The following is a 23,768-nucleotide window of genomic DNA, read 5'->3' as shown; positions in this document are numbered from 1 at the left end:
ATTGGACGTCCCTGAGCCAGTCTCTAGGTGATGGAACTCATCTGTTCTTCCCTTATTAAGGACAACAGATGGACGGGTATCACAAAATACACACATACACAAACAGAGTCAGTCAGTCATGAGTCATCTTTACACACATGCATATTGTGCAAGTCATATGGCCTGTAATCAATACTAAATACACACAGAGTAGAACAAGATCTGTCCCTCAGATGCATCAAGCTCAAATGACCCAGATGCCTCAGTTGGTACTTCATCAACAAAACACTTCTCATCTTCACAGTTATTAAAGGAAAATCAGCCTTCTGTCACCTGTATCCTTTTTCTTACACCGCTGTTTAAAAAAAAAGAAAACATTTCTTTATACAAAAATTATTGTTTGTCTAAATATTCAAAATCTAATTCATGAACACTTTTACTGCCACAGACAGATAGAAACGCACACTGAAATGTCTTTGAATGTAAGTCCTTTGAAGCTGATAACCTTCAATGTAATATCACTGTAAGCAAAAAAGAAAAAAAAGGGAAGAGGGCACTAACAATAAACTGCCCTTTTACAAGTACACACCTTTTTCTATGTTTTGGTTTTCATCGTCATTTTGAATGTACGTTAAAGTTATTTTCCCCCATTATCTTATTTCCACAGATCCTGAATCCCTATTCAAGTTAAGGTCATGAAAATGACTGCAACAACTGATCGGATTAGCTCCAAAACAGTCTGGTGATGAGTTGACGCGGCAAGTATCTCTTGTGAGGTTCCTGGAAGTTCAACTTTTACAACAAAGTTGTGAATAGTTGAGGTATCTTTGTATTTTTCTTATTTTTGGAAAGATATTATTTAATTTGGGAATGAGAGTTCTAAATAGCTGATGATTGGTTAGTCTCTCAAATCACTTTGTTGTCATTACACAAAATCAACACATCCTTAAAGTTATTAAACTTGCTGGTGAACTCAATGTGACCCCAAAGCGGATATTACTCTACTTCCATATTAATCCAGCAGTCACTGTTAAACACTCCATTCGGCCTACACCCGTTTGCCTTTGGGGCCACATTAATGATAATTAGAGGCTCTCAGCATGAAATCTACCATCGCTCCGTACAATCCACGTGTCATCGTGGAGAAAAGCAAGGATATGCTTAGCAGGTGATAAAAGACGGAAAGAAGAGGGGAGGGAAGAATTAAACAACATTTGGACTACCAAAAATAACACTAAGAGAAAACACCTAAAATCAATGGTTAATAATCAATACATGCTGTAAAAATACCCCTCCCCCCACCACAAAAAAAAAAATCTTCCATGCATATCTCCCCAAAAAGCGACTCTTCTCACACACAAACAGGCGCACGGTCATTAAATAAAGAGACAGAGGGGAAGGTGGGAGAAGTGGAATGAAAGACAGTGAAAGAAAGAGAAAGAGGGGGGTGATAACAGCTTCAATAAATCATCCGGGCCCGTCGCCGCTCCCCGGGGATGTGGGATGGATTAAATTAAGCACTCCCTCTACCCGTATGTCTATCCGCCCCTCCACCGTGCTCTCTCTCTCTCTCTCTCTCTCTCTCTCTCTCTCTCTCTCTCTCTCTCTCTCTCTCTCTCTCTCTCTCTCTCTCTCTCTCTCTCTCTCTCTGCGCCGTATAAATGGCAACAGCTGATCGCGAGGCGCACAGTCAGTGGAACACCTCGCACTCTGCAGAGAGAGAGAGAGAGAGAGAGAGAGAGAGAGGCATACACAAACAGAAAGAAGCGACGCTGTTGATCAATTCACCCACGGGGAATGTTGTTGTGATTTTCTTTTCTTTTTTACCGACCTGAATAGTCATCTTTAACGGGAATTAGGGACTATTTCTCCGCCAAAGAGGGCAGGGCACGGTGTCCGATCTTTTTTTTTTCTTCTTTTTTAATTGCTCCCAAAATCTTCCTCTCTCTCTCTCCCTTTGAAATTCACTTGGACAGCTCACGAGCCTCTCCCTCTTGGTCCGCCAGCTGCTCGCGAAGAAAGAGTGCGCGCAACCCCCCCCCCCCCCCTCCTCCTCCTCCTACCCCCCCCCCCCTCCGCGCCCCCACCCGGGGAGCTGTCCGGTGCTGAAGTTGAATTTCTCCCCTCTCTCTGCACAAGGACTAAAGCAGAAGAAGAAGAAGAAGAAGAAGGAACACACAAGCTAAGCGCACATTCTTCCTCCGACGCGCCTCCGTCCCCGTCGGAGTGTTTCTGGAGAACCAGCACGCTGGCCAGGCCGTCGGGAAACGGCTGTGTTTGTGAGTGTGTGTTGAGCGTCGCACCACCATGCCAAGGTCCTTCCTGGTGAAAAAGGTGAAACTAGATGATTTCGCCGGAGCTGGTCTGGAGAACGTCTACCGGCACAGGACAGACCTCAGCCTGCGGCTGCACGACAAAGGTAGGTCATGCTGCCTGCACAGCGAGCACCGGCAGTAACAGGTGTCTCAAAAACAGGTCTGACAGAGGAGGAGGTGGAGGGGGGGGGGGGGGGGGGGGTGGGGGAGCACCAATCCTGTTTCACAAAAGGAGGCTTTAGCTGCGACACCAAGAGGTGAAATAACCTCTGCGTCCTGGACGGATGGATCCCAATTGTCCAAACAGGCCATCAACATTAAATTATACACAACATGTTCTTGTAATGTCCTGTATTAGTTCCATATTAGTCTGTCATATCTGAAGCCTTTTCATTTCAAACGCATTACGGTGTCGTTGCTTCCTGCAGGGCGACATACTTTAGGTGGATAAGGAGCCTATAATTATTGATTACAGAACAAGGGCAGACCGCGCTGAGTTATCACATAGTTATTACCTTTGATGAAGCTCTTAAGTCCTGCCCTCGCAAAAAATCCTGCAAGATGGGAACGGTACACTGATGGACCGCCAATATCAACACCTACTACCCCCCCCTCCCCCCGCTCTACGATACCACCCACTGTATTAACTGGGAGTGTGAAACGGGCTTCATTTAAACGTTTGGTGGGTTCTGAGAGTTGATTTGGCAGAAATGTAGCAGAAAGATCACTCGAGAATCAACTAAATCCAGCGTGTCCCATGTTTCATTGATTTTGGCTCAGTCAACTGGGACTCTTCCCCCCCTACGTAGGCTAAGTACGGTTAAAAGCGATAAAGATGGGGGGTGTTTATTACTATCTGGTGCATTTTCAAAAGGCAAAGCTCAGTCGCAGTAAAAGTGGTGTCATGCTGCACTCTCAGTGTGATCAGCCATGAGACCTACTGTATTGTATCCACCATGTTTGGTGGAGACGTCTTTCCTTCAGGAAATGAAGTGACAAAACACAGTGAACCTTTGTAGTTGATCAATGTTTTCTATCTTTTAAAAACTTTTTAATATTAGTTAACAACACCCTTTGCTTGGGGGGTTTTGGGTGTGTGTTCAGGTATGGCTGTCTCATTTTTGCAGCGTTAGCAGATTTTTGCAGGACGACGATCATTATGCTCAGTATGTATATAATAGCTGCAACAAGTCTACACAATTACACCATCATAAAAGAGAAATTATGTTCTTATGTTCTCTTCTCTTCGCTCACCTTACAGTCCGTGGTGAACTATTTAATGTAAGTAACAGATTCTGAATAGGCGTCGCATTCAAGGGCATTTGGTATTTAGGACTGATACAAATTTGTACAAATAAAAGAAAGCATTGATCTATAATAAGTTTCAATCAGAGGGATCTCTTCATGTCAGGAAATAGGTCTCGCCTGGTATTTTAATGCTTAGTTACTGAGTTGGCCCTATTCTTACATTTTGAATAGATAAAAAAAGATTTTACACAAAAAAAACAACAGAGATTCCTTCCCCGTACAGATGCAGCCACTCCATTGCTTCCACCCCAACGTCATTGACACATTTTCGCACATCAACATGTGTATTCTGTGTGCAGTCTTGCCTGCATTTCACTGCTCGTGGAGCGAAAAAAGCTGTCAGTGGTGTATTTATAATGGCGAGGTTAACAAGCCCTGCTTGGCTCGACACGCGATCTGCCACCTCAGCAGCAGCGTGCAACGCTGCCTGTCCCAGCCACCTTTTGTCTGTGTCCCTAACATCTAAAGGCAACAGCTTAATGCAGCTTCTACACCCAGTACTGCGCAGGCACTGCCCACAACACCACATTACGAACAACTTTCTGCTTGAACGGGCAGTCTTTTGGAATAATTTATATGCCCCCGGTGTTCTGTGCGTTGTGTGTGATGGGGCTGTGAATTCAGATGGGACACTGTGGGAGATATGTAAGAGCACTTATTGTATCCAAGCATACATGTGGCATCACAGGTGCATCTCGCCCTAAAATCCTCTGAGAGGAGAAAAAAGTAACAATTTCTTTCCAAAAATATATCCCCCCCCAAAAATCTGATGAGATCTAGAATGGCTGCTTTTTTGACATGCTTTGTAGATGTGAATGCTTGACATGTTGAATGATGAGGAGGTATGTGTTAAGTGTGTATAGAAGATTCTTCTGTAGTGTTTTTTAAAAAGAAACGTGTTTACATTCTTCCCATATTCATGATGCCTGTGAAGAACATATGTCAAATGTGAAAGAATGACCATTTTCACCGTAATATCTAGAGGGAGCAGTCATCTATCCAGCTCATTTTAGAATGAGCTACAGCGACTGTACTTTGCCCAAAAAGCTTGTCGTGCAACTGTTAAACCCCTTGATCTATGAAACAGCCACTGTGCTGCTGCCTGCAGTGACTGAGCCTGTTCAGCAGCCTCGCTGTCACTGTGCCATCGACCGGCACTGCACTGGATCTGTCCGTGGTGCTGATGCTCATTTTCACAGCCTAAATCAGCTTTCTCAAGTTCAGGGTCAGCCTGTGTGCATTTATCTTTCTCGAAGGAAGTGTTTAAACTGCAACCTTTGAGAACTGAGGGGAAGTGTACTGCTGGATTATCTCAGGACTCTGGAGGCTTTTTTCTCCACACTCCACTTGCTGGCCACAGGTGTGCGGTAGAGTGAGATGGGCCAGTGCAGACCATCACATATGTCTAAAGTTGTTAAGATTGGTTACAGCTGTTCTGCTTTACTCATTGCGAGTTGAGAATCTGTTTCATACTTCTTATGAATGTTAAATGCATCCGATTGGACATGGCTGTAGTTGCTGCAGTATGACTCCAGGGCAGGTGCATGCTAAAGGACTTTGCCTACAGTATTCTATGGAGGACCATAAGTGCTCGGTGCTGTATATAACCGGAGATGATTGGGTTTAAGTGCTGAAATATATGTATAGTCACTGGAATAGATTTTACTGTTCACCTGTTCCATTGCCATCTTTCCTTTCCTGCTCTTTCGATATAAAGAAAAAATGCCCCATGTTTCTCAACACGTACAAAACAGTAGTGCCCTTCATGTCAGCGTTTGTGTTCATTCATAGCACTTAAGGAATGCCTTAATGGTGTCTTCATATACAACATACAGTGACAGGTGAGAAACACGTTACTGGTTGAATGAACAACCTGTTTGAATTATACATTTCCATCCTGCATCTCTATGTTGCGTTTCATAATAAATGCCCTGAAATGGGATGCAAAAGCAGAAGAAAAGACCATAAAGCCGCATAAGCAACCTGTAAATCAAATAAATAAATATATGAAATACTTTTGGAGTAGTTCTTTACAGCAAGTAAGCATGTATTCAATCCTACCAATTCAGACTGTGTAGGTGTGTCTGTATTCAAAATCTCTGCAACACTATCCCTGTAAGAAAGTGTACGCTTGAGAAAATAGGACCATCTGATTTGACTATTTTCTTCCTGTCCGGCTGCTCGTTGCAGTTTAATGATATTTATCCAAATGTTCCCCCCTGATGTGTCCCTGTTAGACGGTCAAGTGTCCGCATGTCCTTCTGCATTTAAACCGTGGGTCTCTGTGCCGCTCTGTGCTTCCTGAGATGATTGTAATGGAGCAAATCTACAACCTATCCGCAGATGTCATTGCGACATCAGAGACTGAATACTTTAATCTGCACGTGATTGGCTTTGATTCCCATGTCCTGTAAAACACCGTTTTCTCTTCTCCTTCTCAGCTAGATACATCAGCGACTACATCAGCCCAGTTGCGTACGATGGCGAGAGTGACGGCGGGATCAAAGTGCCCTCCCCGGACCCCCTTTACGACGGCATCCACAGCGACTACGGGGCCCCTGACTCCGAGTCGCCCGACAGTCCCGGCTCCGAAACCGCCGACGGCTACATCAACGGGGACGCCGCCGTGAGCGAGGGCTACACTGTCGATGCCTTCTTCATCACCGACGGCCGCTCTAGGAGGAAAGCTATCAGCAGTCCCCGGGCCATCCAGAGGCACACCTGCAACGAGTGCGGCAAGACCTACGCCACGTCTTCCAACCTGAGCCGGCACAAACAGACACACCGCTCGCTGGACAGCAAGCTGGCGAAGAAATGTCCGACGTGCGGCAAGGTGTACGTGTCCATGCCCGCCATGGCCATGCACCTGCTCACGCACGACCTCAAGCACAAGTGCGACGTGTGCGGGAAGGCGTTCAGTCGGCCCTGGCTTTTACAGGGCCACATGCGCTCTCACACGGGCGAGAAGCCGTTCGGCTGCGCCCAGTGCGGGAAGGCCTTCGCCGACCGCTCCAACCTGCGCGCTCACATGCAGACCCACTCGGCCTTCAAGCATTACAAGTGCAAACGCTGCAACAAGACCTTCGCGCTCAAAAGCTACCTGAACAAGCACTACGAGTCTGCCTGTTTCAAAGGCCCCTTCTCTCCTCTCGGCCCCCTAGATGCATGACCCCCCCCCCCCCCCCCCCCCCCCCCCTCCCACCTCCTGGCATAGATGAAACAACAGACAAAACTGCGGACATAAATGACCATTATCCTTACAGACGGAACTGCAGTCACAAACAATCTATTTTTGGTCCGAACGTGACCTTGCTCTCCCCCCCCCCCCTCTCTCTCTCGCCGACACCCCCTCCCCCACACCTTGCTTTCCCTGGGAGCGCCTGTCCGTGGTGATGACGATAGCACAATATTTCTCCTTGAGATTTTCCCACTTAAGGATTTAACTGATCAACGCATGCACTTCCTCAAAAACTCACCACCTCCTCCTTCGCTGTGTGTTGGTGGATGGAGACGATACCACTGACACAGCTTCCTTCTGGCATTTAGAGTACGCCATCATATTTTCTGGGACGCTGATCATGATGACGAGGACGACAAAGACAATAGTAGCCCTATAGCTACTGGGTTCCTCCATGCACTGAAATGCAGTGAAAGATTTTCTTTTCTTTTCATTTGGTTTTCTGGAGGAACAATAGAAATAATTATAGTAATAATAATGATAATAATAATGTTCTGCTGCACCAAGTGACCATACTCTCTCCACTACTGAGGTACAAATACAATTTATTTATTTACTTATTTCAGCATTTTTTTCTTTTTTTATCTGTTGTATGTTTATACATGATTTGATAATAATGAATGATACCGTTAACTTATTTGTTGCACTTTAATTTCTTTATATTTGTAGGATAGTTGTTAACCTCTTTCTATCAGTACAGGCCAAAGCATTTGTCACTTTTTTAGTACTACTTTTCCTACTAAGTTCTTTACATTTTTTTTCTTTTCTTAATAAGGTTACTGCATGCAAAAAAAAAAGAAAACTATGCCAACAACACAAAATGTTATTATTTTTGCCAAATTCCTAGGGATAGCACCTGAGGGCAATATTTTTTCTCTAGAAGCCTCCTTAGGACTCTTTAAAAGCAATAATCACCTAATGCATGGTATTTTATGATGAAGTTATGAAGTATTACCATACTGTATAGCAGTTAAAATCAGGTATGTTTTACTTCACCTATAGTCACGAACAGAATAATACTAATATTAAAAACATCAGGGAACATGCCAATGTAGTGTTAGAGAAACAAAAAGAAAAGTCCTGTCTTTCCTCTCTTCTTATGCACTGGCTGCGTCTTAGTGAGTAGACCTAATGTAGGATGTAGGCTAGAGAGGCTGGGATCAGCTGCCTGCTGGGTGTGAGGCCTTTTGAAGGACCCTAACCCAGACACACCCATGCTTGGCTAATTCGAGCATGAAATAAGCCTGCTAACAGTAACCCGGGGAGCATTTTACTCAGATTGGGTTATTGGCCATTCATGAGAGTTCAATGGTTAATAAAGGGTCTGGGATGTTAAAATGGGACCTGTTGAAAACCCATCTTCTTTGTTTTTCAGCCAAATAACAAAAGGCCTTTACCACACCTTTTTAATAAAAGGAATGTGTTTGTGCTGTTACCAAGAAATTATCAAATAAGGTTTATAGAGCAATCAGATCCAAAAACTTTACAATCATCTCAAAATGAAAGTAAGCAGTGCCTAGCCACTCACAGTAGGATTTCAATAGAAAAACAAGTGAAAGTTTGGTCCATTGTTGAAGTTGGACAAGTTTAAACTTTAAATGCAATGCATTATTTAACTACCCTTCCAGTGCACTTCCAAACCATAAAGCGTGCATTCTCAAACCACAGAAAAAGCATGCACTTTAGCCGGATGGTCCTATTTCAGCTTAACTGTTACAGTCCGATAGGTACATTAGTCCTGATTCTTCTGTAGTAGGACCCATTTAGGCCTACTGGGCCAACTCTACCAAGTGATGCATCTACCGACAGGCTCCTCTTATCAACCCCATCCCACAGATGGTTTGACCTTTAGTCTAGGTGGCCGATACCAGTGTTGCTGAACCCAGTTCTCTGCAGCTCAGAAACCTTTTCTACAGACTCGTGGAGCTTCCTGAGAGACAGACTGACACAGACCTGGAGAAAACATGACGTGTTTGTTTCTTTTGCCATATGTTTCATTGTAGCTTTGAATACAAAACACTGGGCACAATCACATAGGAGAACATACACACATAGACAAAAAACATACACACACAAGCTGCAGTGCCTGCTGATGAGCTGTTGTGAGGGTCAACAGTCAAGCTTCCAACAATTGAAAAGAAATTGGTTAAATATTCAGATGTGAATCCCTGTCAAGGGAAGTTTTGATGATTGCAACGCATCCTTATGAGAGACGTCTGATATCTGACACTATTTAGGGTTTCAGCGACAAAAGAAGTCTGCTCCGATACACAGAGAATGATATAATTTCACTTACATCTCAGAGATAAAGTTAAAGAACCTGTTGGAAATCAAAGGCTGTCAGATCTGTTTGGAATTCAAAAAGTCAACATGTTGCTTTAAAGCCTTGTGTTGCAGGAATCAATACAATCTTTCACGAAGAAGCTTTTTCTGATGGGCTCACAAGTCAGTGAGAATGACTGTTGTGACTGGAGCAACACCAGCATGTGAGTCAGCACATTGCAGGTCTTATCTCTCTTCCTGATAGGAGAACTAGATTTGAACTGAAATAACTTGAATGGTATCAGTCAATTAGTCACAGAGATTCAACCAAGCCTAAAATAAATGTTTTGGTCTTTTTAGGAGTGAATTTAAGCTCTCGGCTAAAAAAAACATTAAAAATGTCTCCTTTAACACATGTTCTACATAAATCCAATCACAGATAAAAAAGACAAAGCATTGCAATATTTTGAAACACATTTTAAAGCCATTGACCCACTGCAGAGATATAAATGAGAATATACCATTATTTTAAATCGTATTCATCGTATCATTTCAATTTGAATATGAACAACAACGTAATAACACAATTTCTACAACCAACACATCAGTGAGGGTCTTTCTGACTGATTCTCTGTTAACGAATCACAAATTGTATTACTGTGTTTTAAAACTCTCTGCACCTTTGCACTGCGGTCTAAACGTCTTTAGGGTATTTGGCTGTCTGCTGGTTTTGACTGTGTGTGTGTGTGTGTGTGCGTCTGACTGACTGTGTGTCTGTCTCTGGGTGAGCTCCAGGTCCGTTCTCTCCAAGCACTTCCATTCTAGTCATCTCCAACTTAAAGAAAGTAGCACAATGAAACTAGAATTCAGGTAGAGACAAATTAAAAACCTTGTACTAGCTTGACTTCTCTTCTTTTTTTGTATTTCCAAGTTAAAAAGAATGATTATGACAGTTATTTATTGCAGGAGGGGTTCTAAAGAATCCTTTGGATTGAGACATTTTTACTGCTGTATAGTGATATCTAACACACCTTCTTCTCAAGAGGTTTTGCTCTCTGTTGCAGAGACACAATCTCCTTGGTTTTTTGAGCCAGAATTCAGACAATGTAAGCACAATGAACACAAAGCATTTTGTGGCACTTCATAATAAAGAATAATCTTAACCAACAAGGGCAGTTGTTGTTAAGGTTGTGTGTCTTTTCTTGTTGTAAATCACAGTGAATACAAAGAGGAGCAGCATTGGGTTGCAGCTGCTATGCTGCACTTAACTAGTAAGTAATATTGTTTTAAATTTCCCTTTAAACTCTTTTGACCTTTTACAATGTACGTTCTGTTAAAGTAGCTTTTAAAGCAATTCATGTGGATGAAGTATTTTTACCTTTAAGTCAGAGGAGTGTTCATTTACATAGAGTAACACTCGACTCTGCACTCCACAGCCCTACTTCAGAAGAGCTTAGTAAATATTGTATGTGTAAAGAGGGACCGGGCAAACACTGATGCACACTGGGCTCATTAGCCCTCTTTAGGCTGGAAGCTATCAACCAGTAATGGGCTGCCTGGATGGCTAAATGCAGCCATTTGTTCATTACACCTTTTAGCAGACATTTAGCAGTGATTAAACTACTCTGTTTCAGATCTTAAGTATTCTCTATAACCTTAATTATCGAACAAAGATTGAAGTTTAGAAAAGTTTGTTTTAACTCGCAATCTTTTATTTTGTCACATCGTCTAAACTCTATATTTCCTCTAGTATGTGTAACACTAACAATGTATCCGTCTACATACACCTACTACACCATATGCACAGTAGTGATGGAGACAAACAAGGGAAGTTCCTCAATAAAAACGGTAAAGATAGGAAACACTAGGACCTAATGATGCTTCTGTGTTCTACCGTACGGGGTCACATTACTCACATTATCTAGATACCACACGTGCTCCGAGATTGTGGGCTTCCGGTGACATTGCAGATATGCGGCAGGGTGAACTAACCAAACAATCTTTATCTTTCAACGACTTTGGATTAAAGGTGACCAGGACAGGCCTCATTGCAGCTGGACTTCAAAGCAACAGCATTTTGTGTCATTGGCAATTTGGAAGACGCTTTATTTCAAGTTGTTGGCAATTTTACAACTCTTCCAAGGACACACCCTACAGTACAGCTAAAAATTGTCAATGCCATTTATATTTTGTATTTTTTTGCCACAATATACCATTTACTAGGTTTCCAATCCTCTAGTGGAGTTAATGTTTGAGAAATTGTAGTTTTGGCGCCTCAGACTGACGTCCCCAACATGTCTCCCGTCGCATGGCAACTAGTAGCTTAGTAAAGTCGGGTTCCCTAAACACAGCGGTTGTCTTTTCCTCTCCTCGTGAATTCTCCTAACCATCTTTTCTTGACCGTGTGACGTTTTCACAGAGGTCAAGGAATAGTAGTTAGGAATAGACGTTAGGTGTTTTTTTTTTGACAATTCGAATCCAGCCAAAATCTATTGTTGCAATGTCAACACTTGTGGCATTCAAGGCAATAAACTATCTGCAGCATCTAAAGTACTAAACTATCTGAACTGATTCAACAAAGACACAATGTAGCACTCTGCAGCTTTATGAAGGATAGTATATTTCCCAACCCCAACCAGAAAATTGGTTTCACAGCAGTTACAAAAAGACAGAAATATTGCTGCCCACATCTATGAATCACCTTCCCCTCCCTCCGGTCTTCAAGCTTCATCTTTTCTCCTCACCTCTGCTTTTTCCCTCTGATCTTTTACTCTCTGTTACACCTCTCTTTACATCTGGATTTCTCTCCCCTCCCGTCTCGCATCCTTCCCCCCCCCCCCCCCCCCCTCCCCAATCTCCATCACCTGTCTGCTCCTTCCTGTATCTCTTCCTTCCTGCGTGGTCTCCTCTACCCTTCCTCCTCCAACCACCTCTTCTTTCTCTCTGCTGCCAAGTCAAACCAGGCCATCAGGCCTTTGAGGACCTGAAAGTCATTTAACTCCTGGTAGATAATAAGTCTTAGAATATAGCTCCTCTCAGATAATAAGCTTTATCACTTGATTGCTCTGCACACTCCCTACTGTCTTTAGATTCATGTCCAGGGACCTAGTCAGGCGAATCACACTATTTCCTCCTGGCAAGTCAAATTAACAGTGTGTGTGTGTGTGTGTGTGTGTGTGTGTGTGTGTCTGTGTGTGTGTGTGTGTGTATCAAGACTACTCATTACAGGGTATGAGAGATTGCTGAGGGTGCAAAATGACATCACACCAGCCACAAGGTTAGCTAGTAGTAAATGTGTGAATGTTTTAATGGTACACAACTGTGACACAAACATCTTTATTTACCTCATGCTGACCCTTAGAAACGTCTGTGGCTTTACCTGTCCTCTTTCCTATTCTGCTCTATTAACTTTCACATTGACCTCCTCTTTCTTGTACCCCACTTCTTCCCCTCCTCTCATACACAGTTTTGGACTCACCATCAAACTCCAAATCTCTAAAACCACTTCAATATTAGCATTTTAATTGATCATAAGCCAATGCTAGCTGATGGATAAAGATCACTGTACAAAGCCCAGAATGAGCTGAACAACTGATGTCACTAATGTAAGCGTGCCACTGTAAGTAAAAGCTTGTTTTAGAGGTTTTTCTAATGGGGCTTTAAACTGATTTATTGAGCGATGGAATCGAGACATGAATAGAAAACTTGCAGTTCAAGTGTCCATATGCAAAATATAAATATGACCAAAGGGTCACATCAGGTGTCAGAGAGCAGCTGTTTAACAAGTCTGATGTCATGGCTAATCATGATGACCTCAGACTTGTCTGTGATCAGCTGTGGGAAATGTTTTGCAGGTTGACAAAGCAGAAATTTAATGAGCACATCAGTCATCCTCTCTTTCCTTCCTTCCATTCCCTGGCCTCTCTTTGTGTCTCTTCTCATTCATGTCATCTCTCCTCCACCCAACCTCTGTAACATTAGCCGGAGCAGTAATACATCCAGATTCCTCTGGGTTCCATGATGTCATCTGTCAAAGTAGGGATCATTATGTGCTTTATGAACTAAGTCTTGCCCTGCTGTGCTGGGATCGCGCATATCAATTTAGAACCAGTCCAACTGATATGAAATTGCTTTTTTTTGTCTGCTACATCAGCTTCGTAAACCACTTGTCCCGTATTTTTTCTTTGAGAAACTGGAGAAATCAAAAGGGAGCCACATCATTTTTTTGATATCACAATCATGCCCCCTAGTTTCACAGTATCTTCGTAGTTACAGGTGGATGGAGTTGTTGCTTAGAGGATACGGTCACAGTGATAAACAGACAGCAGCCTGCGCCTGTACACAACACGAGAGCCATCGACTCGCTTCTTGTCGGACTTACAAACATGAAAACAAGTCTCACTGCAGCCCTAGTTATTAATATGAATACTATGAACAAAAGGGAAGCATCTTCTGCAGCAGAGCTGTTCCTCCTCATCACATCTTGCACATACGTATGACACATATTCCCAGAGCAACCCCTTTCATTTAAAAAAGGGATGTTTTTACGATACTTGGTATGATCCCGTTAAGACATGGGTGAGTAACCAATGTGTGAATCTACATCACATGTAATACTTATATCCTTCCTCATCTGATGCCAAACAGTGAATTTAACCACATCTTCAACTCCCACTCTAGAACGCGCTGGATGTGGAGAGTGAAGCAGTGTGGGACAGCGCTGTGAATGTTCTCACCACTTCTCTCCCAAGCTATTTGTGGAGATGACAGCTGTCATCAGAAACATCATCGGGCTGGAGATAAATCCTGTTCACAACTCTAGTGGGTGGAGGTGTGCAATTACAGTTTCTCAGTCTTTGTTTTTATATCACAAGAAGCTCACCTTTGCATTTAAAGATTTATTGTTGCTGCAAATCACTTGTCCGATACAATTTAATCAATATGCATGTACTACAAGAGATGATATTGATCTGTACAATAACAAGTTGGAAATTAGAGAGAACTTGTTCTAATGCACACTGTCAAAAATGGACAACAACATTTGCCATTTCCTTTGAGACAGCTAACACACTCTGTTGGTAGATTCTCACACTGAGTTCAGTGACACTTGATTTCAGAACACAAAAATATTCACATTTACAGTCAAGTATGTGCAGGAAGCAATAGCATAGGTGCTGATAAAAGAACAGCCAAAGGAAGCCTTCCTCTTGTTCACAAGCATAATGAAGATGTACAAGTCGACATTATTTCTCACCTTAAAAATAGCAGCAACAGGCTTTCCACAGTAGAGCTGTTAAACTGGTGTCTACTCCGTTACCACATGACAGGCGCTGCAAAACAAGACAGACGGACCACTATGAGAGCACATGGCTAAGAATACCGGGATTGCATGTGCGCATTCAAATGTGTGCATGCTGCGTGAAGGCCTCCATGTGTGTTCGTCAGTGTGTGTGTCTCACCTACAGCTGACGAGTCATTGTTTCAGCGAGAGGACATAACTGCTTGAAGGCTGGCTGCAGGGCCGGCAAACAGACCACGTCATTTGTCTTGGAATTGATGTTGTCATTTATCACGCAGAATGTGTTATTTTTTGGTGGCCTAAGATAACTAAAAGAAAAACGTCAGGCCCACATAAGCCCGTAACTTGTGTCATTTGTAGCTTTTAATTTGACGCTTCTGTCGTGCACTGCAGGAAGAAGACTTGTAGCGTCAGCAGCATTCCCACCTGCGCTTACAGTGACAGGAGACATTCATATGTTTTATTTATTGTTTAGTGGCCTGTTATTAAGTTTCCTTTTTTGCACTGCAGAAACTTAACTTAACAAAGCAAAAACTCCAAAGTCTCAAATTCAAGTTTATTATTGCACCACTTGATGATACATGTGCACACCAAAGAAAGATGGTGCATTGATGTTTCTCCTCTGCTTTCTCCTCTTCTAAATATCAAAAAATGCACTATTGCTGTACCTGCACGAATAGGAGCTCAGTATTACTGTAACAACAACAACAACAACGTACTGTTAAACTGTTGAAAGGCCAAATAATGTAACACGGTTCAGTTTGACCATTTAAAGCGATGGTTATGCATTGATTCATTCATAAAATGAAAACACAAGAGGTAAATCTAGGAGGAGTCAACTAATCAAAGCACAGCACATGAGGAGAAGGTGACGGGAGCTGTACCGTAGCATCGAACTGTGTTGGCCTTCAGCAGAGGGACAGCAAGGACTGACATGGACACCTGTATGCAGGGGACTGGATGCTACCAGTCTGCTCGTAGCCAAGCAGCTGATGAAGTGTTGATCACTGGTGGCTCATTCCACGGCCAGTGCCAATGACAACAACACAGTGTTAACAACACAGTATTTGAGGCCATTGCATTAAGGACACACAAACACACAGAACATAACAATTTATTCATTGTGCCTCTCAGAAATGTATAGCCATCTTTATTTTACTTGGACATTGGATGAGAGCACAGGCCTGCCTCTAAGCTCTGTGGCCAAGCAAACACAGGAGAGAGAGAGAGAGAGAGAGAGAGAGAGAGAGAGAGAGAAAGGGAGCGAGAGAGAGGGATACGGTTGGAGAATGCAAAGACAGAGGGAGAAACATAGAGGTGGGGGAAGGAGAAAGGAAGAGAGAAGGTGGGAGGAGAAATGAGGGATAAAAGGAAATGAGACAGACAAAGAAAGACGGAGCACTTAGGGAGTAGAGTAGAACGAGAGAGAGAGCGAGAGAGCGAGAGAGAGGAGGATGGGCGGATGGAGGGATAGAGGTAGCTCAGGGAGGAGAGGAGGGAGACTTGACCCAGATTGGGAGCCTAACAGCAGCAACAGCAGCAGCACCAGCAGCTGAGTGAGCCGGTGAATGTTTAATAGCGCCAACCACTTGCGCGCCGACAAACACACATACATGCACCCCCTCCCCCCGAAACATGAAGCACAGAAACACACAGACACTGTTGACTGGGACTCTTGTTGCTGGAGTTCAGCTCGGGCCTGTTGAATTGCTGTGGCGGTGGTGTGATTATCTCTGGAACCGGAATGAAAAAATAATGCACACACGCACATGACTGGGCCCTCCGACGTTTGTCCATTTATATAAATAAATGAAATGCGGACGGGATACCTGGCTGTTGATTTGCATCGGTCCTGCAGCAGCACTCCAGTGGCTGCTGTTTAATGCTGCATCAATACTGCATTAGTGTTGCAGCCGCCTCGGCAACCTGTTCGGTCTTGAATGAGTGACTGCAGGCAACAGGCAAACTTAAAGTGTAGCTCACGCTTACAGCGTTTCCTGAAATGAACAAAGCATCAAAATATAGCTGACATTAATGCTGTTATGTAATGAGACAATAATACATTATTCTCTACTGGAGAACACCTCTTCACATATGAAGTGGGATCCTATGAAAAGGCAATCTCATCAACTATCATTCAGTATTAGAATTTACACCTGTGCTCCACTGACTGCGCGATGTCAAATCATTTTCTGTGAAAATGCGCCTATTACAACATTATATGAAATAACAAGCAGGACTTCCCCTGAACCAACCATACATTTGAGGGGTAGTTACATCCGTGATGTAGCGGAACTACAGATAAAACCTAGCTTGCTCTTTATAATAGAAAACACCATTGCCTTGAAAAAAGACTTTGCACAATAAGATATTATGCAGCCCCAAAATGGATGATACTGGTCATATAGAAAAATCTCAGCATATTTAATCATTCTCTTCCCCAAAAATCTGTAATTATTGTGGGAAGCTTTCACTGTGAAGTTTTAGAACATTACAGCAAACTATTTCCTTAGTGTTCCTTATTACTGTAATATTGAATTTCACTATAAAAAACAAATACTCCTGTCTGCTTAAAGAATTAAGGTGAACGCGTGGCCCAGCGAGTTGAAACAAAAGCAGCACGTTGTACAACAAATGTACGACTAATATACAAGAAATGTAAAAGTAGAATCCACACAAACATAACAAAGTTGGCCTTAGAGCTGAACCTAAAAATAAAGAATTAATCATTCATTCATAGTCCCTTAAATTGTAAATTGTCTTTGGACATTAAATTGCTTCTTCAAGCTAAGGGAGAATCATGTGAATGAGAGAAGCGAGAGCAAAAGTCCGGCATTGAAACATATAGAAAACAAGACAAAAGGATTAGTAGGATAATATACGGCTACCCCCCAACTCAAAAAACACATCATCCTCACATGACATACACACAAATACACTCGCACATACCTGCAGAATGCACTGCAATGCTGAATTTCACCGCTACGCTCAACTGAGCAGAAATGAGACTGAAACTGCGCTAAAGCCTCTTCTCTACATTCCTTTCATCTTCTCTTTCTTTTGCATGTCACCCTGTTTCTTTCTCTCCTCTCGCTCTGTTTTCCTTGTTTCAGAAGTCAGCACTCTTGTTCATGTTTTCAACTCCAGTGAGTCACCCTGTGTATGTGTGTGTGAGTGTTTGTCAGGCTGCTATTTCAGCACTTTCCGGCGCAATCGATTCAAACCAGCCTGCAGGGGGAAAACCAGGCCCCTTACAGCCACACACACACACACACACACACACCTTAAGTTATATATTACAGGCACACAATTGATAAGACGGATGCGGACTCACTTCTGCACAAAAACACACACAGGTTAGGACATACACGTATAACAACATTTTGAAACATCCATTTGTTTTATGGTTGAGGATCATGTATGTTATATTCTCACACTACCTGATTCTGAATGTAACACTACCTGATTGTGAGGATAATTGCGTTCATGCAGGTTTATATGTTTGACCTTCACTTCTAGTACTGTACACACAGCAGGGAAGTGAAGAGCGGATACGCACATGCAGTGTGATGACTCAATTGCTATATTAAAGCCGGTTCTCTGCATACGTGTGTGTGTGTGTGTGTGTGTGTGTGTGTCTCAGGGAGAGAAGGGGATATGTTAATGTGTTTCAGTTTTCAGGTTTAAACTATTTTTGTTTACTTAATTGTGCATGAGGTGTAAAAGCATAAGTACAGTTTGTATGTTTAACCGAGATATAATGCGTGTTTGTGTGTGGGTGTGTGTGTGTGTGTATGTGCACATGTATGTGGCCAGTTTACAAAATGTGACCAAAACAGTTTGATCGCAGCAGGAGTGTTTGTGTACTTGCGAGTGTGGAAGAGAAAACAAAACACAAACTGATGTGTGTTTCTAGTGAGGCAGGACTTGATAGGTTTGGACTCCCAGTCAAGGTCACACACACACACACACACACACAAACAAAAACACACACCCTCACACACAAACACACACACACACACACACAGTGGACACACTTACCTGTTAGTATTTGGACACATGTGTTCCATTTATTCATGCGGTCTCAGACACACACACACGCACACAGCACTCACCCTCCAGTGTGTGATTGAAGGATACGCAGCAGGTGTGGGTCAAACCAATACTGCCACATCACACCTCACAGCGTGGCGTAATCCTCCGCCGCTGACCTCAGCTGAAAATAGAACCAGGAAGTAGTTATTTCAAGATCTAATTTCCACGCGCGCCAGGGGTAGACCACAATTAGCACAACATCCCCGTCTCTCTGACTGCCTCCTACTGGCACTCCACTACTCATCTCACTGTAACTATGAGCAATGTGCCAGAGGAATTCGATGGCTACTCTCGGTGCTATTTATGTTGTGAAACGAGGTGCTTTTTGAAACGCAGGTTCACTGAATCTGCTATAGGGTCTGTGCTTGTGAGGGAATTGCCAACCGAATCGACCACGATGCATGCACATTACATATCTCTTTATCACGACTCCCGCTTCTGCAAAGCATATATTTGTCACCGACATTGTTTCACAGCAAAGAGGTCACACAGAGAACCCTGACACTAGAGGCCGGTGGGTCAAGGACACGAGCTCAAAGGATTCACACATCGACTTCGCTGTCACGGAATTTTAGTTTGCGCTACTTTGCCCGTTTAGAAGCTCTCAATGTGCGGCTCAGTGGGCGGAGAAAGGCGCCGATTCCCCGATGAACTGCAGGTTTCCTGAATACGAACTGAAGTATCACAGCCTGCGCTCAGCGTGCTGCTGGTGACGCTACGTTTGCAAACGTACGTACATGACAAAAGACATGCTTCCTCTTACTTTCAGTAGTCCATGAGATCATGAGCACTTGTATAATCTGTGCACATAATGGATTACTGGAATACATTTAGTCAGTGTGGTAACGCCAATAATAGTCACTACAGGAAATCACGGGTTGAAAGATTAGATCACAAAATAATGGCTGCCTGCTAAGCTGTCAAGTTCGTGTTCATAGTTTACAGTCTGCATAAAGCCGGTGTACAATGGGATCACAGAGTAGATGACTGCCTGCTAATCTTGCTGCTTCAGTCAGTCTCATCCACTCACTGTCTCATTACAAGCAACTCGCTTACATGGAAACACACACACACACACACACACACAAACAAACGCACAAACTTGTACAGGACTAAAACTACAGCAGGTAGGACACTGCAGACAGCACAGGTCATCAATAATTCACTCATATCCTACTCTGGCCTTGTGCGTCTCTGTGACTATGTCAACGCCTCTTTTTTACCTCTTTACAGATGCGTATTTAGAGAATAACTTGTACCGGTGTCTCACCTGTTGTCCTGTGTAGATCGTTGCATGTTCCCCACAGTAGTGAAACAAGACGCTACAAGCCCTCCATTATTTTCATTCATTTTAAGGCGCGGACGGGACTTTTCTAGGGGAGGGTTGTAAAGCATGACGGGCTATAAGAGGAGCACACATACACACACACACACACACTTGTACACACACTGTCTCTCACACACGCCCTCGGAGTGGCACCTACTCCCCATTAATCTTTACAATGAACAATTAGACTGCAGAGGGGAAATAGTGTAACAGTCAGCCAGAGTTCCTCTTTTGAGAAACTACCAATATGCGGCGTGAACTGATGCATCGGCATCCTGGTGACAGTGACATCACTGGAAGGTTTAATTGTTTCCTTGTTTTTCCTCTTTTTTTGCTAATCGGGAAACAATTCAAATCCATTTCTCATTTTCTTGCTTGCGGAAAGCTGAAGAAAAAACAGGAAGTTCAAATTCTGTTTTTGTTATTGGATCAAGTTTCTTGCCAACTGATTATTTCCTTGTGAGCGTGTGGTACAAAGCTCCGGATAAAGCGCTGAGACGAATGTTCTCATTTTTCTTCACATAATGCTGACACACAGATTTTTTTGTAATGTATAATGCACCATCAATGTTATCTCAGGCTACAGTGATACAGTATTAAAAACACAATTGCATTGCAACTGTCAGTCTGTGTGTCTATCTTCCTTTTCTTTCTTCGGATCTTGGGACAACAACTTTTCACCATTAGCTGGCTTTGGAGGGAAGTCGTACCTTTGAAGAGCACCAGGCGTGTTTTCTGTACCCGCATTGACTCAAATGAACGATGGAATCACACCGGCCGTCGTAGCTCGTGTATTGTGTCCTGATTATTGAGAATCTAAATTTGTGGATTATTCAGTAGTTGTTTTGGTGACTTATGGTGATGATGAGATGATCGGAAGCAGACACAGTTATCAAGGACACGTCGCTTTAAAGACTTCCCTTCCATATGTTGGCTTGGAATTAGAGTTTGAAAGATCTCACTCTGTTTTGGAAAAAGCTGATGAAGGTCATGTGTTCTGAACAAACGCAGCACAGCAGCCACCGAGTGGACCTTTGTCTGAGGTTGTTTTTCAACTGTAGTAAAAAGGTCCTGCGCTTATTCGCTTTCTGGCTAATAAAACAAACCAGAAGTAGCGGGTTAATTAGTGGGCTGACTCTGATGCCTTTTGACAGAGTCGAGCTGCCTGTTATTTAACCAATCAGAATCAGAAGCCATTTATTGCCACATATGTTAAACATAGAGGAGTTTGACTTGGTGCAATGTAAGAATAAAATAAGATAAAGTAAAATAAGACAAAATTTGAAAAAAATATAAACAGATAAGTATGTCCATATGCTTCCATGCTGACAGAAATGTGCAAATATTCTGGAGATGAAGTATTTGCATCAATGGGGCGACACAGACTTGGTTTAAGAGACCAACTGCTGACGGGAAGGTCTTGGTCCTGATGGACCGCAACCTCCTGCCCGAGGGAAGGGGCTCAAATAGTGATCAGGCTATCCCCCTTCTCATGATGTATTGAAACCAGGAGACCATGCCTACCACCCCGCTTGATTTATTGCCATTCTCAGTTCATACTGGTAAAACAAAAAAAACCTTCCCATCACCGACTCTAAAACTATTGGCCTGAAGACAACGCATGCAGACGCAAGTAGATACTAAAAGCTCTCTTGCAGCCTCCAGGCTCCATCCTCAGGTTGTCACCGTGTGTTTGTTATCTGTTTTGCATTTCAGTTTGAAGATGAGAGCTAGAAGTTCAACTCGTGTAACCAGAACACCTTCTTGCTCCTCCTCTGCCGCTCTACCGACTCAAGTGTGGAGATCTCTCTCCCTCCCTCCCTCTCTCTCTCTCTCCCTCTCTTTCTCTCCCCCCTTCTGTCTCTGCTGCAGGACAGAAAATTCATCTCGGATGGAGCTGTGAGCCCTTCTCCATGTTTACACCCCCCGTTTGTTTGTGAGCGCGTCCTCTCGTAGGTGTGTCTGTGTGCGTGTACACAAGTGTGTTACAACAGAGCGTGTGCGTGCGTGACTTGCTAATTTGATTAACGGGTGTAAACAGTTAAGCTAACGTTAATGACTACCAAGCAGCCTGCTGCTGTAGCCAGTGGGCTTCAAACTGATTGCTATCATCATGAAGATAAACCCATGGAGCAGGATGTGTGTGTGTGTGTGTGTGCGTGCGTGTGTGTTTTGTCTGCATAGGCGGGCTTTGTGCGTTTCCTTTTTTAATGTGCAGACCAGTGCTACAGGCTGTGTGTGTGTGTGTGTGTGTGTGTGTGTGTGTGTGTGTGTGTGTGTGTGTGCGTGTGTGTGTGTGTTAACAGGAACTAGTTTATACTCTATCACAGCTTAAAGAGAACTGCTGACAAACAAATTCCCACCATTGGCGCCTGTAATAAAACAAACTTTTAACATGTTGTCCATCACCGACGATCCACACTCGATGTGATGACAAAATGTTATTTGCCATCTTGAGGAGTTTAACTAGTCTGGTATTAAGGTATGATTATGTTAATTACGCAACAAGTCCTTCTACCTAAATAAATAATCGTTGTTATATTGTCTTGTAAATAATGATTGCTTTCATTGCCTTCGGAAATGACGAATACAAGCGTTTATTAGCGTTTAGAGACAGCGTCTCTAAATTTAAACTATTTGGAAAAACGTAGGTATCTTGGCGTACAACGCTGAAATTCTGAGTATACTCGGCTGCTTCGAGATGAGTAAAAAAATTAAAACACTTTAATTTGCAACAGCTCACTAGGAATAGAGACTTATTCCGGATAAAGGAAAATATTGGGAAACTATTTCATATTATTGATAAAGACCAAGTACTGAAAAGCTGTATATAAGGGACTCACCCCATTCGTTTCTATGTAAGGAAACATCAAGCCTTACTTAAGAGGCATTGCACATTATGTACATGAATTGTTGACCAATTGTTACTGCATTAAAAGGTTTTACATTGCTGGTAGTTTCTATTCATTTAAAAGATGTTATCACAAAGTAGCTGTTGAACGATTTACAATTCAACCGATCTGTATAAGTTTAAATACCTCGTCATTGCTTGTTGAAGGGCGTTTAACTTTAACACCTTAATGAATGAGGAAATCAAATTCAATTCAATTCCATTTAGTTCAGTTTAATTCAATTGAATAATATGGAGCTGGGTTCTAACTGTTGCGGGGCGGTTTGCATCAATAACCTACTTATATGGCTTAATCTGCAGTGGAGTGGTATTCTGGTACGTCCTACATTAGGTCGCTCGGTTCTCCTCATGGCTCTCTGCTCAGCATTTAGGATCACACACACTTGCACTCTACGCTACATGCACAAACACTGGCATGGAATCTCACAAGCAGAGCTGCTAATAAACAGAACGCACACACACACACACACACACACCAGCACTCACACAGCGGCAGAATGCAACTGGGATGCAGCTCCCTTGCCTTGCCTGGAGAGGGAGAAGCTTATTATGGAGCCTTATTGAAGGCTTCAAAGAGTTTAAATTAGGGTGGAGAGGAGGGATTAGGAGACGAGCGAGAGAAAGAGGAGGGGAGAGGCAGAGGAAGAGCGGATAAGTGAGAAGAAAAAGGGGTAGACAGAGTGAGGGAGGAAGTGGGTAAAGAAAAAAGGTACCAATATAGAAAGAGAGGATAAGATGCTAGAAAGGGGAAGTTGGAGAGGCGAGGGATGGAGAGGGCATGGGGGAGGAGAGAGACAAAAGGGAGGAGGTGAGTCAAAGAGTTTGCTGGCTCATAACTGACACTAGAAGATGTTTGAAGTCATTTCAGACTTTATTTCAAAGTGGGAGTCATAACACTCGCTAGGAATAAAACTCAGATTGATTTTTTTCCCAAAATCAAACTCATTACACGGTAAGAAATGCGTAGCTGCAGGTGCAATGCTCGTGTCATGTATGAATACAAATACACACGTGAACATGACAAAACAAAGGAT

The 23,768-nt window shown here is 43.0% G+C and overlaps 1 protein-coding gene across 1 annotated transcript; it reads left to right on the top strand.

Moving 5' to 3' along the window:
* Nucleotides 1–2,069: 2,069 nt before the first annotated feature.
* Nucleotides 2,070–6,788, top strand: LOC119197149 (transcriptional repressor scratch 1-like). Its single transcript, XM_037453208.2, has 2 exons — nucleotides 2,070–2,398; nucleotides 6,044–6,788. The coding sequence occupies exons 1-2, from the start codon at nucleotides 2,287–2,289 to the stop codon at nucleotides 6,769–6,771; spliced, it is 840 nt and encodes a 279-aa protein (XP_037309105.1). The 5' UTR covers nucleotides 2,070–2,286; the 3' UTR covers nucleotides 6,772–6,788.
* Nucleotides 6,789–23,768: the final 16,980 nt, after the last annotated feature.

Source organism: Pungitius pungitius, chromosome 11 (genome assembly GCF_949316345.1).
Source record: "Pungitius pungitius chromosome 11, fPunPun2.1, whole genome shotgun sequence".
NCBI lineage: Eukaryota > Metazoa > Chordata > Actinopteri > Perciformes > Gasterosteidae > Pungitius > Pungitius pungitius.
The sequence above is the reverse complement of the archived record's forward strand: the minus strand, read 5'-3'. Positions and strand labels throughout refer to the sequence as shown.

Bases quoted from the DNA above. Each gene is read 5' to 3' on its own strand.
- LOC119197149 (XM_037453208.2), top strand. From the start codon at position 2,287: ATGCCAAGGTCCTTCCTGGTGAAAAAGGTGAAACTAGATGATTTCGCC. The intron at 2,399-6,043 runs GTAGGTCATGCT...TCTCCTTCTCAG, and splicing joins CCTGCGGCTGCACGACAAAG to CTAGATACATCAGCGACTAC.